Here is a 15,590-nt window from a genome sequence, read left to right on the forward strand (position 1 = left end):
TACCAATGTGATATATGCCATCATGTGTCAACAATGCCCCTCTGCCATGTATATTGGTCAAACTGGACAGTCTCTACATAAAAGAATAATGGACACACATCAGACATCAAGAATTATAACATTCAAAAACTAGTTGGAGAACACTTCAATCTCTTTGGTCACTTGATTACAGACCTAAAAGTGGCAATTCTTAAAAAAAAAACTTCAAAAACAGACTCCAATGAGAGACTGCTGAATTGGAATTAATTTGCAAACTGGACACAATTAACTTAGGCTAGAATAAAGACTGGAAGTGGATGGGTCATTACACAAAGTAAAACTATTTCCCCATGTTTATTTTCTCCCCCCCCCCCCCCGCCTGTTCCTCAGACGTCCTTGTCAACTGCTGGAAATTCCCCACCTTGATCATCACTACAAAAGGTCTCCCTCCGCCCCTTCCCCACCCCTGCTCTCCTGCTGGTAATAGCTCACCTTACCTGATCACTCTCCTTACAGTGTGTATGGTAACACTCATTGTTTCATGTTCTTTATGTATATAAATCTCCCCACAGTATTTTCCACTGAATGCATCCGATGAAGTGAGCTGTAGCTCACGAAAGCTTATGCTCAAATAAATTTGTTAGTCTCTAAGGTGCCACAAATCCTCCTTTCCTTTTTACAGAATGATCCCTCTATATTTGACCTATCAGTCCTCATCCTCAAAGGAAGCCTGCACAACACTTTCAAAAGACAAGGCTGGGAGCTTCAGTTCATAACTTTGCTAGACACTAAAAACCATGGATTGATTAGAAAGATTGTTGTAATGAGCCATAAATCCAATCTATAACACACTAATAATATCCCCACCCTCAGCTGCTTTCCCCCCTCATCCTTCCTTTCCTCTCTATGACTAGAGGGCTGTTAATGGACCACTTCACCTTGAATGGTCCCTTGTAATATGTATTTACTACTTTTGTTAAATGATCTGTTCCACCCTGTTTGTAGCTGTGACACTCTGATTAAGTTTCCCAGACTTGAAAAAGAGCTCTATGTAAGGTTGATAGCTTGTCTCTCACAAAAGAAGTTGGTTCAATAAAAGATACTATGTCACCCATCTCATCTCTCTGGGTTACTGCTGTCATATGATGTCCAACAGCAGCTGAGTTTATAGAATCACTCCTAAATTGTGAAGACTGCTAACTCAGGGCAAATATACTCCCTCAAAGAGGCTGAAATACCTCCCTGAAGTTACTTTTTGCATGTAAGTAATCAGGTTAGTTGCCACACGGATAGTATTTGGATCATCGCAGAAGGGGAAGGTGGTCCATAAAATAAATTCTCTAAGATGTCACTTACCTTATGAATAACTTTGGGGACCCTAGTCTTTTGCCATATTTATGGTGGAAAAGTTGTTGTGTGGCACAGAGGATCTTGATTTTAGGTATCTTGAATATATGTTTCCTTTTATTTTGATCTAAGTGAAAATATTTGTCTTAGGTTCTGTGGTGGAACAGCTTCCCACCCCAGTCGGGAAGGGGTTAATGAGGGCTTATGGGCACAATCAGGTCCAACCCAGTGTACCTGTGAGATCTGCTGCACCTGGAGAAGGGCAGTTCCTTAGAGGGAGCTGTAATTGAAGTCTTTAAATCATGATTTAATGACTTCAGTAACTCAGCCAGAGTTTATGGGTCTATTACAGGAGTGGGTGGGTGAGGTTCTGTGGCCTGCAATGTGCAGGTGGCCAGACTAGATGGTCATGATGGTCCCCTCTGACCTTAATCTCTGTGAATCTATGAGCCAATCTCAGTGATAGGCAGCACCCAGAGGGACACAGAGCTAGATCACAGAGCTCCTTGACTCCACACAATACAGGGATTGTTGGCTAAGAAAGCTGGTGAAGCTCCTCTGCCTATGGATAAGTAGAGGGACCTTCTTTACTTTGTTTTTGTACTGTCCAAGAAGCTTAGCCTGGGTCCAATATCCTGACAAGAGACTAGAGAACCCAGCCCTAGCTCTGGAGTTGTTGACCTGTTTGCTTCACAAGAAGAGGGAGGTCAACCCTGTCTGTTTTCGGGCTATAAGATTGTTCAACTTTACCTTTTTCACTTGGACAACTTTAACCCCAAAATGGGGGCCAGGGAACTGTCTCCCTGATACTTGTAGCCAGAGAAACACAGCACATCTTCAGACCAACTCTATAGTAACCCCTGCTGAAAGAGAAAGTCACTGGGGACAAAGGAAGCACCTTAAGCTTCCCAAGTAGGTGCTGTGGAGGTAAAGCCTATGACAAATAGGAGAACATGGGCAGTTGCTCTCTGATACAATGATAAATTAGAATGAACTGGTAAAACCCCAGAAGCGTGAGTGACAGTTAACCCAAGTAGTATGGATCCAGAACAATGATGCAAGTGACTGTTGAAGAGCAGCAACAGTGGGCAACCCAGCAAAAAAATTTGCAACAGTTGGCCACACAGCAACAGCTATTGCATGAAATGACAACACAGCAGAAAGAATTACAACAGAACTTTGATCAAGAGTTGCTGATGAATCTACAGCCTCTTGGGATATCTAGTGGTCTGGTAGCAGGAGCTGTGAGCCTGGGGCCTCTGCCCACACCTGTATCTGTAAAGCTCGCTAAAATAGAGCCTGACAACCACTCTGAAGCCTTCCTGTCTACTTTTGAACAGGTGGCAGTAGCCTCCAGTGGTTTCTGATGTTGGCCCCTTACCAGCCTGGCCCAGTCCAGGCAGTCTACTGAGGGCTTGACCCTGTGTCTGCAATGAATTACGAACTGTTTAAAGCAGCCATCCTGAATTATCTGCCACCACTTCTGGATGGAAACATATCTCCAGGGAGCCTGACCACAGGTGATGACCCAAAGACAGAAGCAATATTGATGATTACAGCCACGGCAGCAGATGGGAACCCAGCTGGCTAAGTTAATATTGACAAAGAATTTAATACAAATACTTCCTCCTGGAGACCCATGTGGATTCTGAGGCACTGCCCAAAGTAGTGGTAAAGCTGAGGGAGAACTTTATGGCTGAAGAACCCCCAGAGACAGGAGAAGGGAGACAACTTGTGGCTAAAAAGCTGACCATACATGAACCTCTGCCACTCAAGGATGAATGCCCTAGTTACCAGCCGCTCAACTGTCAGGACAACCACCCTAACTCTGGGCAAGCCTCAGTAACCAGGCAGGAAGAGCCTGGATGAAACCTCACCAGGTCTTTAGAATCTTGGCCCCATCACCAGATTAAGCTAACACAGATGTGGATGCCAGACCCTTACAACAGCCAGGACCACCATTGTGTGAGAGAAGAGGCTCAGACCACAATATAGTGACCTGCTGCTTATGTGGGTAACTGGGGCATGTCTGAAGGGAATGCCCCCTTATGAAATGCAGTATGCCTGGTGTGGACAGCAGAAAGCAGGGGCTTCCAAAATAACCATCCCCATGTGGATCTGGGGGATGAAAGTACAAAATCTGTTGGACTCTATATGCAGTCAGACCTTGGTGCAAACTCCATTAGCCAGGACAGGAGGGACCCCGGACCCCCCGCTCCTCCTGGGGAGATAGTCTTCCCCTAGTGCATCCACAGGGATGTAAAGGCCTACCCTAGCAGACAACTGAAGTTTACCATGGGACGACATATAGAGACTCTTCCAGTAGCTCTATCCCCAAAGCTAGCCTATCCCATTATTATTGGTCAGGACTGGCAAGACTTCTAAGAAAATATCAGTGAGTTGGGAAAACCAGAGACTGTAGTCACTAACCAGATTCCAACACCTGGGGAAATCCTGGACTGATTTGAAGTAGCTGGATGAGGAAAACCTGATGAATCTCTTGAGGGGGATTTGAAGATTATAAGACATTCATCTGGGTTGCAAATGGGAAGAGTATCTAGGAGGCTGCCGTTAGCTGATTTAGAAGCTGTGACCTAGAATTTGTCCATGAACAAAGGCAGGACCCTGTGCTGAGTGGGGTCCGCAACGAATTTGCTGTTGTAAATGAAGAGGTGGCAGAATCCCGATGCCTGAAACAGTCACTCCACTTTATACTCAGGGGAGAGAGCAATATCACATTGAATGCAACAAACCAACCAGTGAGGTAAGGGCACAATTACAGATACCCTGGTTGTCCTATGGCTAGGAAATGGCATCCCTTGTGCTGGCCACTTAGGCCAAGAAAATACTTTGTCCTGCATATCTGCCTGCCTTTACTAGCATGGTATCCACCAGGAGGTCAGAGAATACTGTGGGCATGTCTACACTTACCTCCGGAGCGATCAATCCAGTGTGTGTGTTGGGGGGGGTCAATTTATCGCGTCTAGTGAAGTCGCGATAAATTGACTGCCAAGTACTCTCCCGTCGACTCCTGTACTCCACCAGAGTGATAAGCATAGGCAGAGTCGATGGGGGAGTATCAGCAGTCGATCTACCACAGTGAAGACATCGCGGTAAGTAGCTCTCAGTACGTCGACTTCAGGTATGCTATTTCCGTAGCTGAAAAGTTGCTTAACTTAGACCACTTAGCTCTCCCCCCAGTGTAAACCAGGCCATGTGTCTCTTGTCAGCATACCGATTAACCACCACAAAAGTTGTCTCAAAGGCCCTTCCCTCCGATTGAGACTCCCTTCCAGAGGATTGAGCTGGATATTGTGGGGATCCGTGGTGAAAAGAGCTGCACAATATCAATATATTCTAGTAGTTGCAGACTATGCAACCTGATACCTAGAGTCCATTCCACTGAGCTCCACAAAGGCAACACCAGTTGCTCTACGGCGCCTGGAACTTTTCTTAGGTGGCGATCCTGTGGGACATTTTGTACAGGAAGTACACTTGTAGCTAGCTACTCGCTATGGCGAAAGGCAGGCTGTGCCCATGCTTACACTGACCGAGCCTTTCCCTGCTGCTGGAGCCTTTCATATTGCTAAAATAGCAGTGTAAACATGGGAGACACTGCTTGGACATGTAGAGAGCCCATGTATGTTGCCTGAGGGTTCTGGCATGTAGGACACTCTACTCTATCCACCTAAGCTGTGCCTCACTGTCTACACTGCTGTTTATCTCCATGCTAGCTGGGTGTGCGGTGTCTGAGTTATAGGCAATACTTTCCCCACTCATGGGTACTAAGTCTGTGTATAACGAGAAAAAACTTTTAAGAACAGATGGGAAAAATACCACAACAATTATTCAAAAGCATGCAAACCATAAGTAAACCCCTACCCTACAGTATCCTGGACAGTAGTCCTTGCCTCAGTTTTGGTGTGAAATTCCGACAAATGTCCCTTTAACACATCGCTCCCCTTTCCCTCTGCTGCACCCCACTCACTGGTTGTCTGAGGTCAGCCAAGTCCCAGAATTCAGGGGTGCATTCCTGTGGGTTCACCTCCCTCCTTTGGGGGCAGAGTGGGGGTCAAGCGATGCCTCTGCTTCTGCTCATCTTACCACTGTCACTTCCACCTTTGCTGCTGTTCACTGCTGTCTCTGCTGCTGCTTGTCACTCACTGCCACCTCTGCCACTAGCTGCAATGCTGTGTTCTGAGATTTTACCACGTAGCCCAGTTCTTACTGATTTTAGATCTTAGTGATTTCACTGGGTAGCGAGGAACTCTGCTGCTGCATCCTCTGTCGTTCACTGCAATGCTGTCCCTATGTCATGTCTAAGATTTAGCCTCCTAGAAGTGCCCATCATTGATTTCAGCTCTAGTGATCATTGAGGAGGAACAAGGACTCTAAGGCTATGTCTACGCATCGAACTTTGATTTACATATTATGTTGGTGTAAAGCCACCACAGTTAATGTATCGCTTGTGCATACACACTTGGCTGCTTGTGGCAGCACTTTGTGTACTCACCAGGGGTTCTTGTGTCAATGCAAACTGTGGTGCACAGTGGGTAGGTATCTGACTGTGCCATACCACCACCCTCTGGCACAATGCTTTTTGGGAATTTTGGAAATGCATTGTGGGGCACACATGAGTGTGACCTGGATCCCGAGGCCATGCTGTGATAGCTCAATCAGGGCAAACTGCAAAGAATGGGGCAGACGATCCCCAAAACTGGTGATTACTCTACTACTTAGATTTACCAAACCAGCAACAAAACAGCGTAAAAAGAAAAGGAGTACTTGTGGCACCTTAGAGACTAACAAATACCTTACTGGTTACCCAGAAGCCAAAACAGAGTTCCCTTAAAGCCAAAACAGACAGCCAAGTCAAGTACGATGAGGATTACTGAAAATCTTGTTCATCATACTAAAAGTTCTACCACTCCCAAAGGATCAGGCACATTACCCCCTAGGTCAATGAATATTTCAGATCTTACCCAAATACACACTTACAGCCAATTCTTATTAACTAAACTAAAATGTATTTAAAAAGAAAAGAGAGTATTGGTTTAAAGATCATTATACATACAGACATGAATAGAGTTCTTAGGTCAGTTTCATAGTAGAGCTAGAGAGCTTGAGAGTTGCAAAGAGTCCTTTTCAGAATCAGTTTATCAGGTTAATAGTCTAATGCCCATATTCAATATCAGGGTGATGCAGAATAGCACTGGAGATCACAGTTTTGTGACTCAAACTTTCGCTGGTAAAGCTTACGCAGATTTGAGATGATCTGGGACTGGCTAACTTTCAGAGGAGTCTCTAAATTATCCTCGCTCACTGGATAACTGGACTTCCCCCCCACTCCCTTGCCACATGTCACTCCTCCTCTGTGCTGTTAATGGCAGGGGTCTGTTATTGCGTGCATTGGAGATATCCACAGTGGTTTGCAGGGTGCTGGTAGGGTCCCCTCCAAGAATGGCATGTAGCTCATTGTAAAAGCAGCAGGTCAGCACCAAATTGACTGTTGGCCTCCCCAGCCTTGTGGTATGCTTGCTGCAATTGCTTCACTTTCATGTGGCACTTTCACATGGCTGCTGATCCATGTTGTACCCCTTCACCTGCATCCACTGTGCAATCTTCTCTTATACACCCATATTTCTATGGCTGGTCCACAGCTGTTCTTGCACAGTTTTTTCTCCCCAAGGCCAGGAGATCCAATATCTCCTGTCTATTCCAGGCTGGAGCACGTCTAGAGCATGTAGCTGGTATGTTTGGTTGGGCAGTTGCACACAATGAGGAAGACCTGTTAGGTGTGCTTACCAAGCTGGACAATCAGGAAAAGGCATTTCAAAAATATGCAGGGGTTTAAAGTTGAGGGGGAGGGCAGGGCAGGGCTATGCCTTCCAGTCTCTATGACCTCCTGGGCAGTAGAATTCACAATTGTGACCAGAGTGGTCACTGTTGGGCATTATGGAATAGCTTCAGGAGGACAGTTAAGTTCAACATAGCTCACGCACTCTTTACACTTGCACTGTGTCAACCACGGCTCACCATAACAGGGTGCTTTCATCACTGGGATACAAATTTGAGTATAGACACATGAACAAATAGGTTGACACAAAGCAATTTACATCAACCTAACTTTGTAATAAGAAAGGAGTACTTGTGGCACTTTAGAGACTAACAAATTTATTAGAGCATAAGCTTTTGTGAGCTACAGCTCACTTCATCGATGCATTTGGTGGGTTTTTTCACCAAATTAATTATTATTAATTCTTTCCTGCTGCTTTTTTATCCTCTTCTATTTTGTGGTATATTTATATTCCACAGTGACAAGTACAGCATAAAATGTCTTGAATGGCAGAAGACTGCTGAGGAGCTGCACAAAGTAGTTTCTAAACTCAAAAATGATTTCAAATGCAGGCCTGACTCCCAGGAGGAAGAAAATACCTTTTCTGCTCTGAGGTTTCAGACTGAGCCACTCACTTGAATGTAAAAGAAAAAATTATTTGAGCATAAGCTTCATGATGTATTCATCTGATGAAGTGAGCTGTAGCTCACAAAGCTTATGCTTCAATAAATTTGTTAGTCTCTAAGGTTCCACAAGTACTCCTTTTCTTTTGCCAATACAGACTAACACAGCTGCTACTCTGAAATCTGTCACTTGGATGTGGGAATATCCGAACAGCTACGTTCCTCCACCAACAAACTTAATTTCGGTCACTTAAAAGTTCAGAGAATTATTTGCTTTCCCTTAGATTCAGATCACCAATATCCTGTCTCCTCTTCCTCTTCACCACCACCACCACCAAGGAGAAGGACCTCCTGAATGTACAATGGGAAAAGCCAGGGAGGGGAAGAAACAGAATTACATTAGAATCTCCCCTCTCTCTGCAGTACCTGCCCTTCCTCAAAACACATTAACTTTCCAAAGTCCCTCAGGCCTGAGCCCCCAGAACCCCCTTGACATGCTGAGAAATCTGACTCAGGTGACCCAAGCATGGCTTTTGGCTCCGTTACACAAAAGAGTCATTGCTCCACTACAGTTGGAGACATGTAGCCAAAAAGAATATGTTCATCCATTCATCCACAGGAAGACACTTCCAAAAAGAAGGAGAAAGGAAACACAATTTACCCTAAATCTAATGAGAGGAATAATTAGAGAGGACTGAAAATTAACAGTAATGTGAAAAAACACATTGTGCTTTTATAAATTTCCAAAGAACAAATCCAACTGTGTTTTGTCATCTAAGAGAGGTGCAGAGGCCAAAGAGAACGTCCACAAAGGAAAGGGTGACAACTTTTCAAAGGAACGAGTGGATAGGGTAGAAGCCTTGCTCAGGCAAATTGACAAAGCATCCCCTGGACTTTAGGAGGTTTCCATTTTCTCCTCCTATATTTGCTAGTAAAGGATCATTCACCAGCTTCAAAGGCTGTAAGGACACAAAACTGAACCAGCAAGATTTCAGTAGTCTCCTCTTTGAGGACAATGGGATTGCACAGGAGTAAATGAAGGTAACTTGATCTGCAGAATATTTTAGTACTGAGGATGCCTGAGAAAGGAACACAGCTTGACTCCAAACTCAGAAGTTTACAGATGTGGCTGTTAGTGACACTTCATTTGTGACGCGAGAGAACTTAATCTGGGATAAATTCACAGTACTCCTGTGAATTTAAGTGGCTAATGAATAGCTGACAGTGCTATTTGATGAACATCACTTTCAATACATAAAAGCCTGCAAGCTCCTACAGTTTGGAGAGGAATATTTTAAAGGTGCACTGCAAGCAAATGCAACTGTTTGTGTCCTCCATTGGTTCTTCCTGATGTAGGATGTGGATATGTAGAATGTAGCATATTTTTTTCATGACACATTTATCTGTGGCATATTTAGGGTTGTTGTTTTTTTAAAAAAAATAGAAATGACAAGTGGCTATAGTCTTTCCTTTCCTGTCTTTGCTAGCAGACCTGACTAGTAATCTTTTACAAGGATGTATTCTAAGTTGCATCTCTACAAACACAATCCCTTTCTCTCTAAGAAACAGAATCCACACTTGCAGAGAACAGGACCCCTCAGCTGGGTCCATTTTGGGGGGCAGTGAGCCAGACAACCACATCTGCACTTCACTCCATGTCCTTCTGCTTCATTTATAGTGGAGAGGGACAGAGAGAGTAAACAATAAACAGTGTTTAAAAAAAAAAGTCTTGCTTCGCAGGTCATCTCTAAATACCTAACTAAGAGGCAGTTTCTCTTGTTTATCTTAAAATGGAAATTAAATCCAAGAAAATACATGACAACAACATTAAATACATAAATTCTAGGGAAAGGTTAATGTTTCCATAGTAACCTGGCGAGATCTTCAAAAATATAAAAGGGAGTTAGATGCCCAACTCCCATTGACTGCTCTTTGTGCCTTTTGAAAATCTGTCCCTGGACCTATATTGTACACATTATAGTTCAAGTCCTACCTCTCAGCCTCCTAAATACATAGAAGAGCCCTATGTGAAACAAGGAACCGGACTCCACAGTCCCTTTTGCCTCACATACATACAAAACATAGTACACCTCTGCAATTGATAAATATAAGTCAGATCCTTAGTTGGTATAAACTGGCTGAGGTTTGGGCCCTATTGAGCACTGTGGGTGTTAATGTTAGTATGAGAAACATTTTTAATTTCCTGACTCCAATGCATTTATATGTATTAACCAAGATTTTCAAAATTATGTGCCTAAATTTAAGCTCATTATTCCATCTTTAGGCATCTACAAAAATAGTCTGATTTTCCCCTCCAAGAGTTTGAGCACCAAAGAGTTCCCATTGACCTTTTTGACTAAATTAAAGTTGACCTGGGTTATAAACAAATTCTTTAGTGTCGGTGAGGTGTAGAGGAAAGCATCTTGGCTGATTACCATATTTTAGCTGGAGCAAAATTACCGGTATATAGTGGATAGAGATTTAATAGATCTGAAGAAACATGATTTATTGGGAAGAGTACATTTGAATGCTGAAGGAATTGCCCTTTTACATCCTAAACCTCCCTTTTTATTTAGCCATGTCATGAATATTTTATGACTAGTAAACATTTAAAATAGAGTTTGAAAAGTTTATAGCTGGTTTTGAAGGGAAACTGCCTCTTGAACCTTGTGGCAAAGGATTTTACACTGAATAGGTTTTCCTCAGTGCTGGCTTAGTTAGAGATGATTACAATTGGGGCTTTAGTGAGATAACATGTCTGTCACTATTGCATAGCTAGATATAATGTTTAGTGTGCTTAGTTATCACAGGAAAATACACTAGCATCTGGAAATGAGACTCTGCCTTAGCAAGGGTTTGATGGGATCTTGCGAGGAATTTCCCTTTTCTGCTCCTTCTGTCCGCACCCTTACCGCTTTCCATAGAGTTTTAGACTTTTTGTATATATTTTGCAACATTGGGAAAACTTGAAGAAAACGATGACTCGTCATTCCTGTAATATAAAATGTTTCCCCCTCTTTCTTTCCTCCTTCCTTTCAGACAAAGATCGCCATCGAAGCGCTAAGAGACAGACACCAAAAGCTACCAGGAAATATATTAAGGGCTCTATTGGAACGATTTGATAAACATCAGAAAGATGACTAGTGTGTTTACATATGTGTTTAAAATGTACATAGCTTTTAATACTTTTACAACAAGGTATGTTACTGTACTTTAAACTTTTTTTTTAAAATTACAGTTTCTCCCAACAAGAGCTTTCTCTCTTATGTCTCCAATCAGCAAGTAGAAATGGGCCAAAACTCAAATTCTTAAAAGATAAAATTGGCTTACAAAGGATTCTGAAAAATTTAGGCTTGTGCTCTTTTTACTAGTTTTTGGTACATGAAGATGGCCTGAATTTTCCACCCCACTCAGGCTTTGATCCTAGTACCACTGAAGGCCATGAACCTGATCCAAAGCCCATTTTAAATCAATGGGAATAAGAATAGGCCAATAATAAAATGTCTAGTCTGGTTTTGCTAGAGAACCCCTTGGGGTGTCTCAGATATTTCAGTTAAAGTGAGCCCACAATCACTGATAAGATATTGTTTAAAACATAACCTTTAAGGAGGTGCTTACAAAAACAAATGAAAATCCAGAGTTTAACAGCCTAAGAATTCTTTGACTGCTCAGTAGCACAGCTCCCATTGTGCTAGTTCTCCAGTCACAGATTCTTCCAAGGTGGCCAACACCTAAAATTTTATAATATAAAAAAGAAAGAAGAAACCCAAACTCTGACAGGGAGAAAAACTCATCAGGCCTTCTTGATGCACCGGAAAAAATTAAAAAAAAAAAAAAAGCACAAACCCATCTTTTCTCCTCTGCAGGTTACTTTTACATTTTTGGGGTTTCACCAAGTTTAACAGTAATTTGCTTGGCATAGATTCTCTGATACAGAACATTAATTCTTTCACAGCAGAATTACTAACTTATTCAGATATTGTAAAAAGTTGAAGCATTGTCTAATGTTTGAATTGTTTAGACTGTAAACATAAGGAGTGAAAATCCTGACCCCGCTTAGAGTGACCAGGTGTCCCGTTTTTATAGGGACAGTCCCATTTTTGGGGACTTTTTCTTATACAAGTGCCTATTACCCCCACCTCCTGTCCTGTTTTTTCATAGTTGCTATCTGGTCACCCTAACCCCACTATACTCAATAGTAAAATTCCTTTGACTTTAATTGGGCCAATGTTTTAGCCAAGAATGTTAGAAATGAAATCCCAGTTGGCAGCGTCAGAAAACTTCCCACTCAAAGATGCATTTTTTTCCTTTTATTTCATGCAATTATTGCCCTTATAGTATTTGCTCGTTAATGACTCCAAAAGACTGAGAAAACATGTATCCTTTTGTGCTTTAATCCTCTTGCAATAGCCACTTGTCTACTATTACAAGAGGAAAATCAGAGGAAAATTTGATCCGAAGAAACAACTCCAGTTGGTCTTTTTGTACAGCGTCATGGTCTGCTTGATTTGGTATTAAAATGTGTGGTGTACAAATGTTGGAGTTAAATCTATGTACATAGAAACAAGTGCACTGAAGCATTTAGATTTCTTGTCTTCTTGAAAGCTCAATTTTAAAAGTAAAGTATACTGAGTACAGAAAAGAATCAAAACTAAATGCCCTGTTGCTTCTCTCTACATATTCATGTATTTAGTAACTTAAATCTGTATTTTAATTTGGTGTATGAAATCCTGGAAACAAATAAAATGGGAAGTTATATTTCACACTCACTCTTAAAACTGATGAACTTCTGAGTGTGGATTCCTTCTTCAAACACTCTTTCATAATGGTATTTTACCAAATATGTTGCCACCAGTGCTCATACTCATGCTTTCCAGTTATGTGCACTTCTGAATCTCCTCCCATACCATTAAGTGGCCAAATTTCAGCTGTTTTGACAAAAAGAAACCAGAAGTGAGTCTTGAAGCCCCTCTCCCTTTTCTTTAGAGCTCCCAACCCAAATGGAGATCAGTGATTTGCCCCTTGTGGCTAATATAGTATAGCAGGTTCTCATCTAGTACCCTCAATTCCTTTAAACTAGGAATTAGGGGGAGATGGTTGGGAGATGTCCAGGTAATCTCCACGCCAGATTTTAGCATTGAGAAGGAAGACGAAGTAAGAAAGGATACATTCCATACGTGGGTAGGAGAATGTATATAAGGAGCGAGGGCGGTGTGGATACTAGTCTAATAGGCTATACTGGCTGTAGAATGACTGTGCCTAATAGGGTACAAAATGTGAGCGAGGCCAAACAGCAAAAAATTAAGATGTTTGTACACCAATGCGAGGAGCCTAGGTAACAAAATGGAGGAACTAGAGCTACTGGTGCAGGAAGTGAAACCAGATATTATAGGGATAACAGAAACATGGTGGAAAAGTAGTCATGACTGGACTACAGGTATTGAAGGGTATGTGCTGTTGAGGAAAGACAGAAACAAAGGTAAAGGGGGTGGAGTAGCACTGTATATCAATGATGAGGTAGAATGTAAAGAAATAAGAAACGATGCAATGGATAAGACAGAGTCCATCTGGGCAAAAATTACACTGGGGAAGATAACTAGTAAAGCCTCTCCTACGATAGTGCTTGGGGTGTGCTATAGACCTCTGGGATCTAATTTGGATATGGATAGAGCCCTTTTTAATGTCTTTAATAAAGTAAATACTAATGGAAACTGCACAATCATGGGAGACTTTAACTTCCCAGATATAGACTGGAGGACCAGTGCTAGTAATAATAATAGGGTTCAGATTTTCCTAGGTGCGATAGCTGATGGATTCCTTCATCAAGTAGTTGCTGAACTGACTAGAGGGGATGCCATTTTAGATTTGGTTTTGGTGAGTAGCGAGGACCTCATAGAAGAAATGGTTGTAGGGGACAATCTTGGCTCAAGTGATCATGAGCTAATTCAGTTCAAACTAAATGGAAGGATTAACAAAAATAAATCTGCAACTAGAGTTTTTGATTTCAAAAGGGCTGACTTTGAAAAATTAAGGAAATTAGTTAGGGAAGTGGATTGGACTGAAGAACTTATGGATCTAAGGTAGAGGAGGCCTGGGATTACTTTAAATCAAAGCTGCAGAAGCTATCGGAAGCCTGTATCCCAAGAAAGGGGAAAAAATTCATAGGAAGGAGTTGTAGACCAAGCTGGATGAGCAAGCATCTTAGAGAGGTGATTAAGAAGAAGCAGAAAGCATACAGGGAGTGGAAGATGGGAGAGATCAGCAAGGAAAGCTACCTAGTTGAGGTCAGAACATGTAGGGATAAAGTGAGACAGGCTAAAAGTCGAGTAGAGTTGGACCTTGCAAAGGGAATTAAAACCAATAGTAAACGGTTCTATAGCCATATAAATAAGAAGCAAACTAAGAAAGAAGAAGTGGGGCCGCTAAACACTGACGATGGAGTGGAGGTTAAAGATAATCTAGGCATGGCCCAATATCTAAACAAATACCTTGCCTCAGTCTTTAATAAGGCTAAAGAGGATCTTAGGGATAATGGTAGCATGACAAATGGGAATGAGGATATGGAGGCAGATATTACCATATCTGAGGTAGAAGCGAAACTCAAACAGCTTAATGGGACTAAATCGGGGGGCCCAGATAATCTTCATCCAAGAATATTAAATGAATTGGCACCTGAAATTGCAAGCCCATTAGCAAGAATTTTTAATGAATCTGTAAACTCAGGAGTAGTACCGAATGATTGAGAATTGCTAATATAGTTCCTATTTTAAGAAAGGAAAAAAAAGTGATCCGGGTAACTACAGGCCAGTTAGTTTGACATCTGTAGTATGCAAGGTCCTGGAAAAAATTTTGAAGAAGAAATTAGTTAAGGACATTGAAGTCAATGGTAAATGGGACAAAATACAACATGGTTTTACAAAAGGTAGATCGGGCCAAACCAACCTGATCTCCTTTTTTGAAAAAGTAACAGATTTTTTAGATAAAGGAAATTCAGTGGATCTAATTTACCTAGATTTCAGTAAGGCATTTGGTACCGTGCCACATGGGGAATTATTAGTTAAATTGGAGAAGATGGGGATCAATATGAACATCAAAAGGTGGATAAGGAATTGGTTAAAGGGGAGACTGCAACGGGTCCTACTGAAAGGAGAACTGTCAGGTTGGAGGGAGGTTACCAGTGGAGTTCCTCAGAGATCGGTTTTGGGACCAATCTTATTTAATCTTTTTATTACTGACCTTGGCACAAAAAGTGGGAGTGTGCTAATAAAGTTTGCAGATGATACAAAGCTGGGAGGTATTGCCAATTCAGAGAAGGATCGGGATATTATACAGGAGGATCTGGATGACCTTGTAAACTGGAGTAATAGTAATAGGATGAAATTTAATAGTGAGAAGTGTAAGGTTATGCATTTAGGGATTAATAACAAGAATTTTAGTTATAAGTTGGGGACGCATCAATTAGAAGTAACGGAAGAGGAGAAGGACCTTGGAGTATTGGTTGATCATAGGATGACTATGAGCTGCCAATGTGATATGGCTGTGAAAAAAGCTAATGAGGTTCTGGGATGCATCAGGAGAGGCATTTCCAGTAGGGATAAGGAGGTTTTAGTACCATTATACAAGGCACTGGTGAGACCTCACCTAGAATACTGTGTGCAGTTCTGGTCTCCCATGTTTAAAAAGGATGAATTCAAGCTGGAGCAGGTACAGAGAAGGGCTACTAGGATGATCCAAGGAATGGAAAACTTGTCTTATGAAAGGAGACTTAAGGAGCTTGGCTTGTTTAGCCTAACTAAAAGAAGGTT

The 15,590-nt window shown here is 41.9% G+C and overlaps 1 protein-coding gene across 1 annotated transcript in view; it reads left to right on the forward strand.

The window, feature by feature from the left end:
* LOC119851279 (transmembrane protein 68-like) overlaps window positions 1-12,556 on the forward strand; it is a 60,009-nt gene extending 47,453 nt beyond the window's left edge. The window contains exon 7 of the mRNA XM_038390867.2: window positions 10,825-12,556. Coding sequence (XP_038246795.1) covers window positions 10,825-10,929 — 105 coding nt within the window. The 3' untranslated portion in view covers window positions 10,930-12,556. The remainder of the gene's footprint in view (window positions 1-10,824) is intronic.
* The last annotated feature ends 3,034 nt before the right edge of the window (window positions 12,557-15,590 follow it).

The sequence above is a fragment of the Dermochelys coriacea genome, chromosome 2 (genome assembly GCF_009764565.3).
Source record: "Dermochelys coriacea isolate rDerCor1 chromosome 2, rDerCor1.pri.v4, whole genome shotgun sequence".
In the NCBI taxonomy this organism is placed as follows: Eukaryota; Metazoa; Chordata; order Testudines; family Dermochelyidae; genus Dermochelys; species Dermochelys coriacea.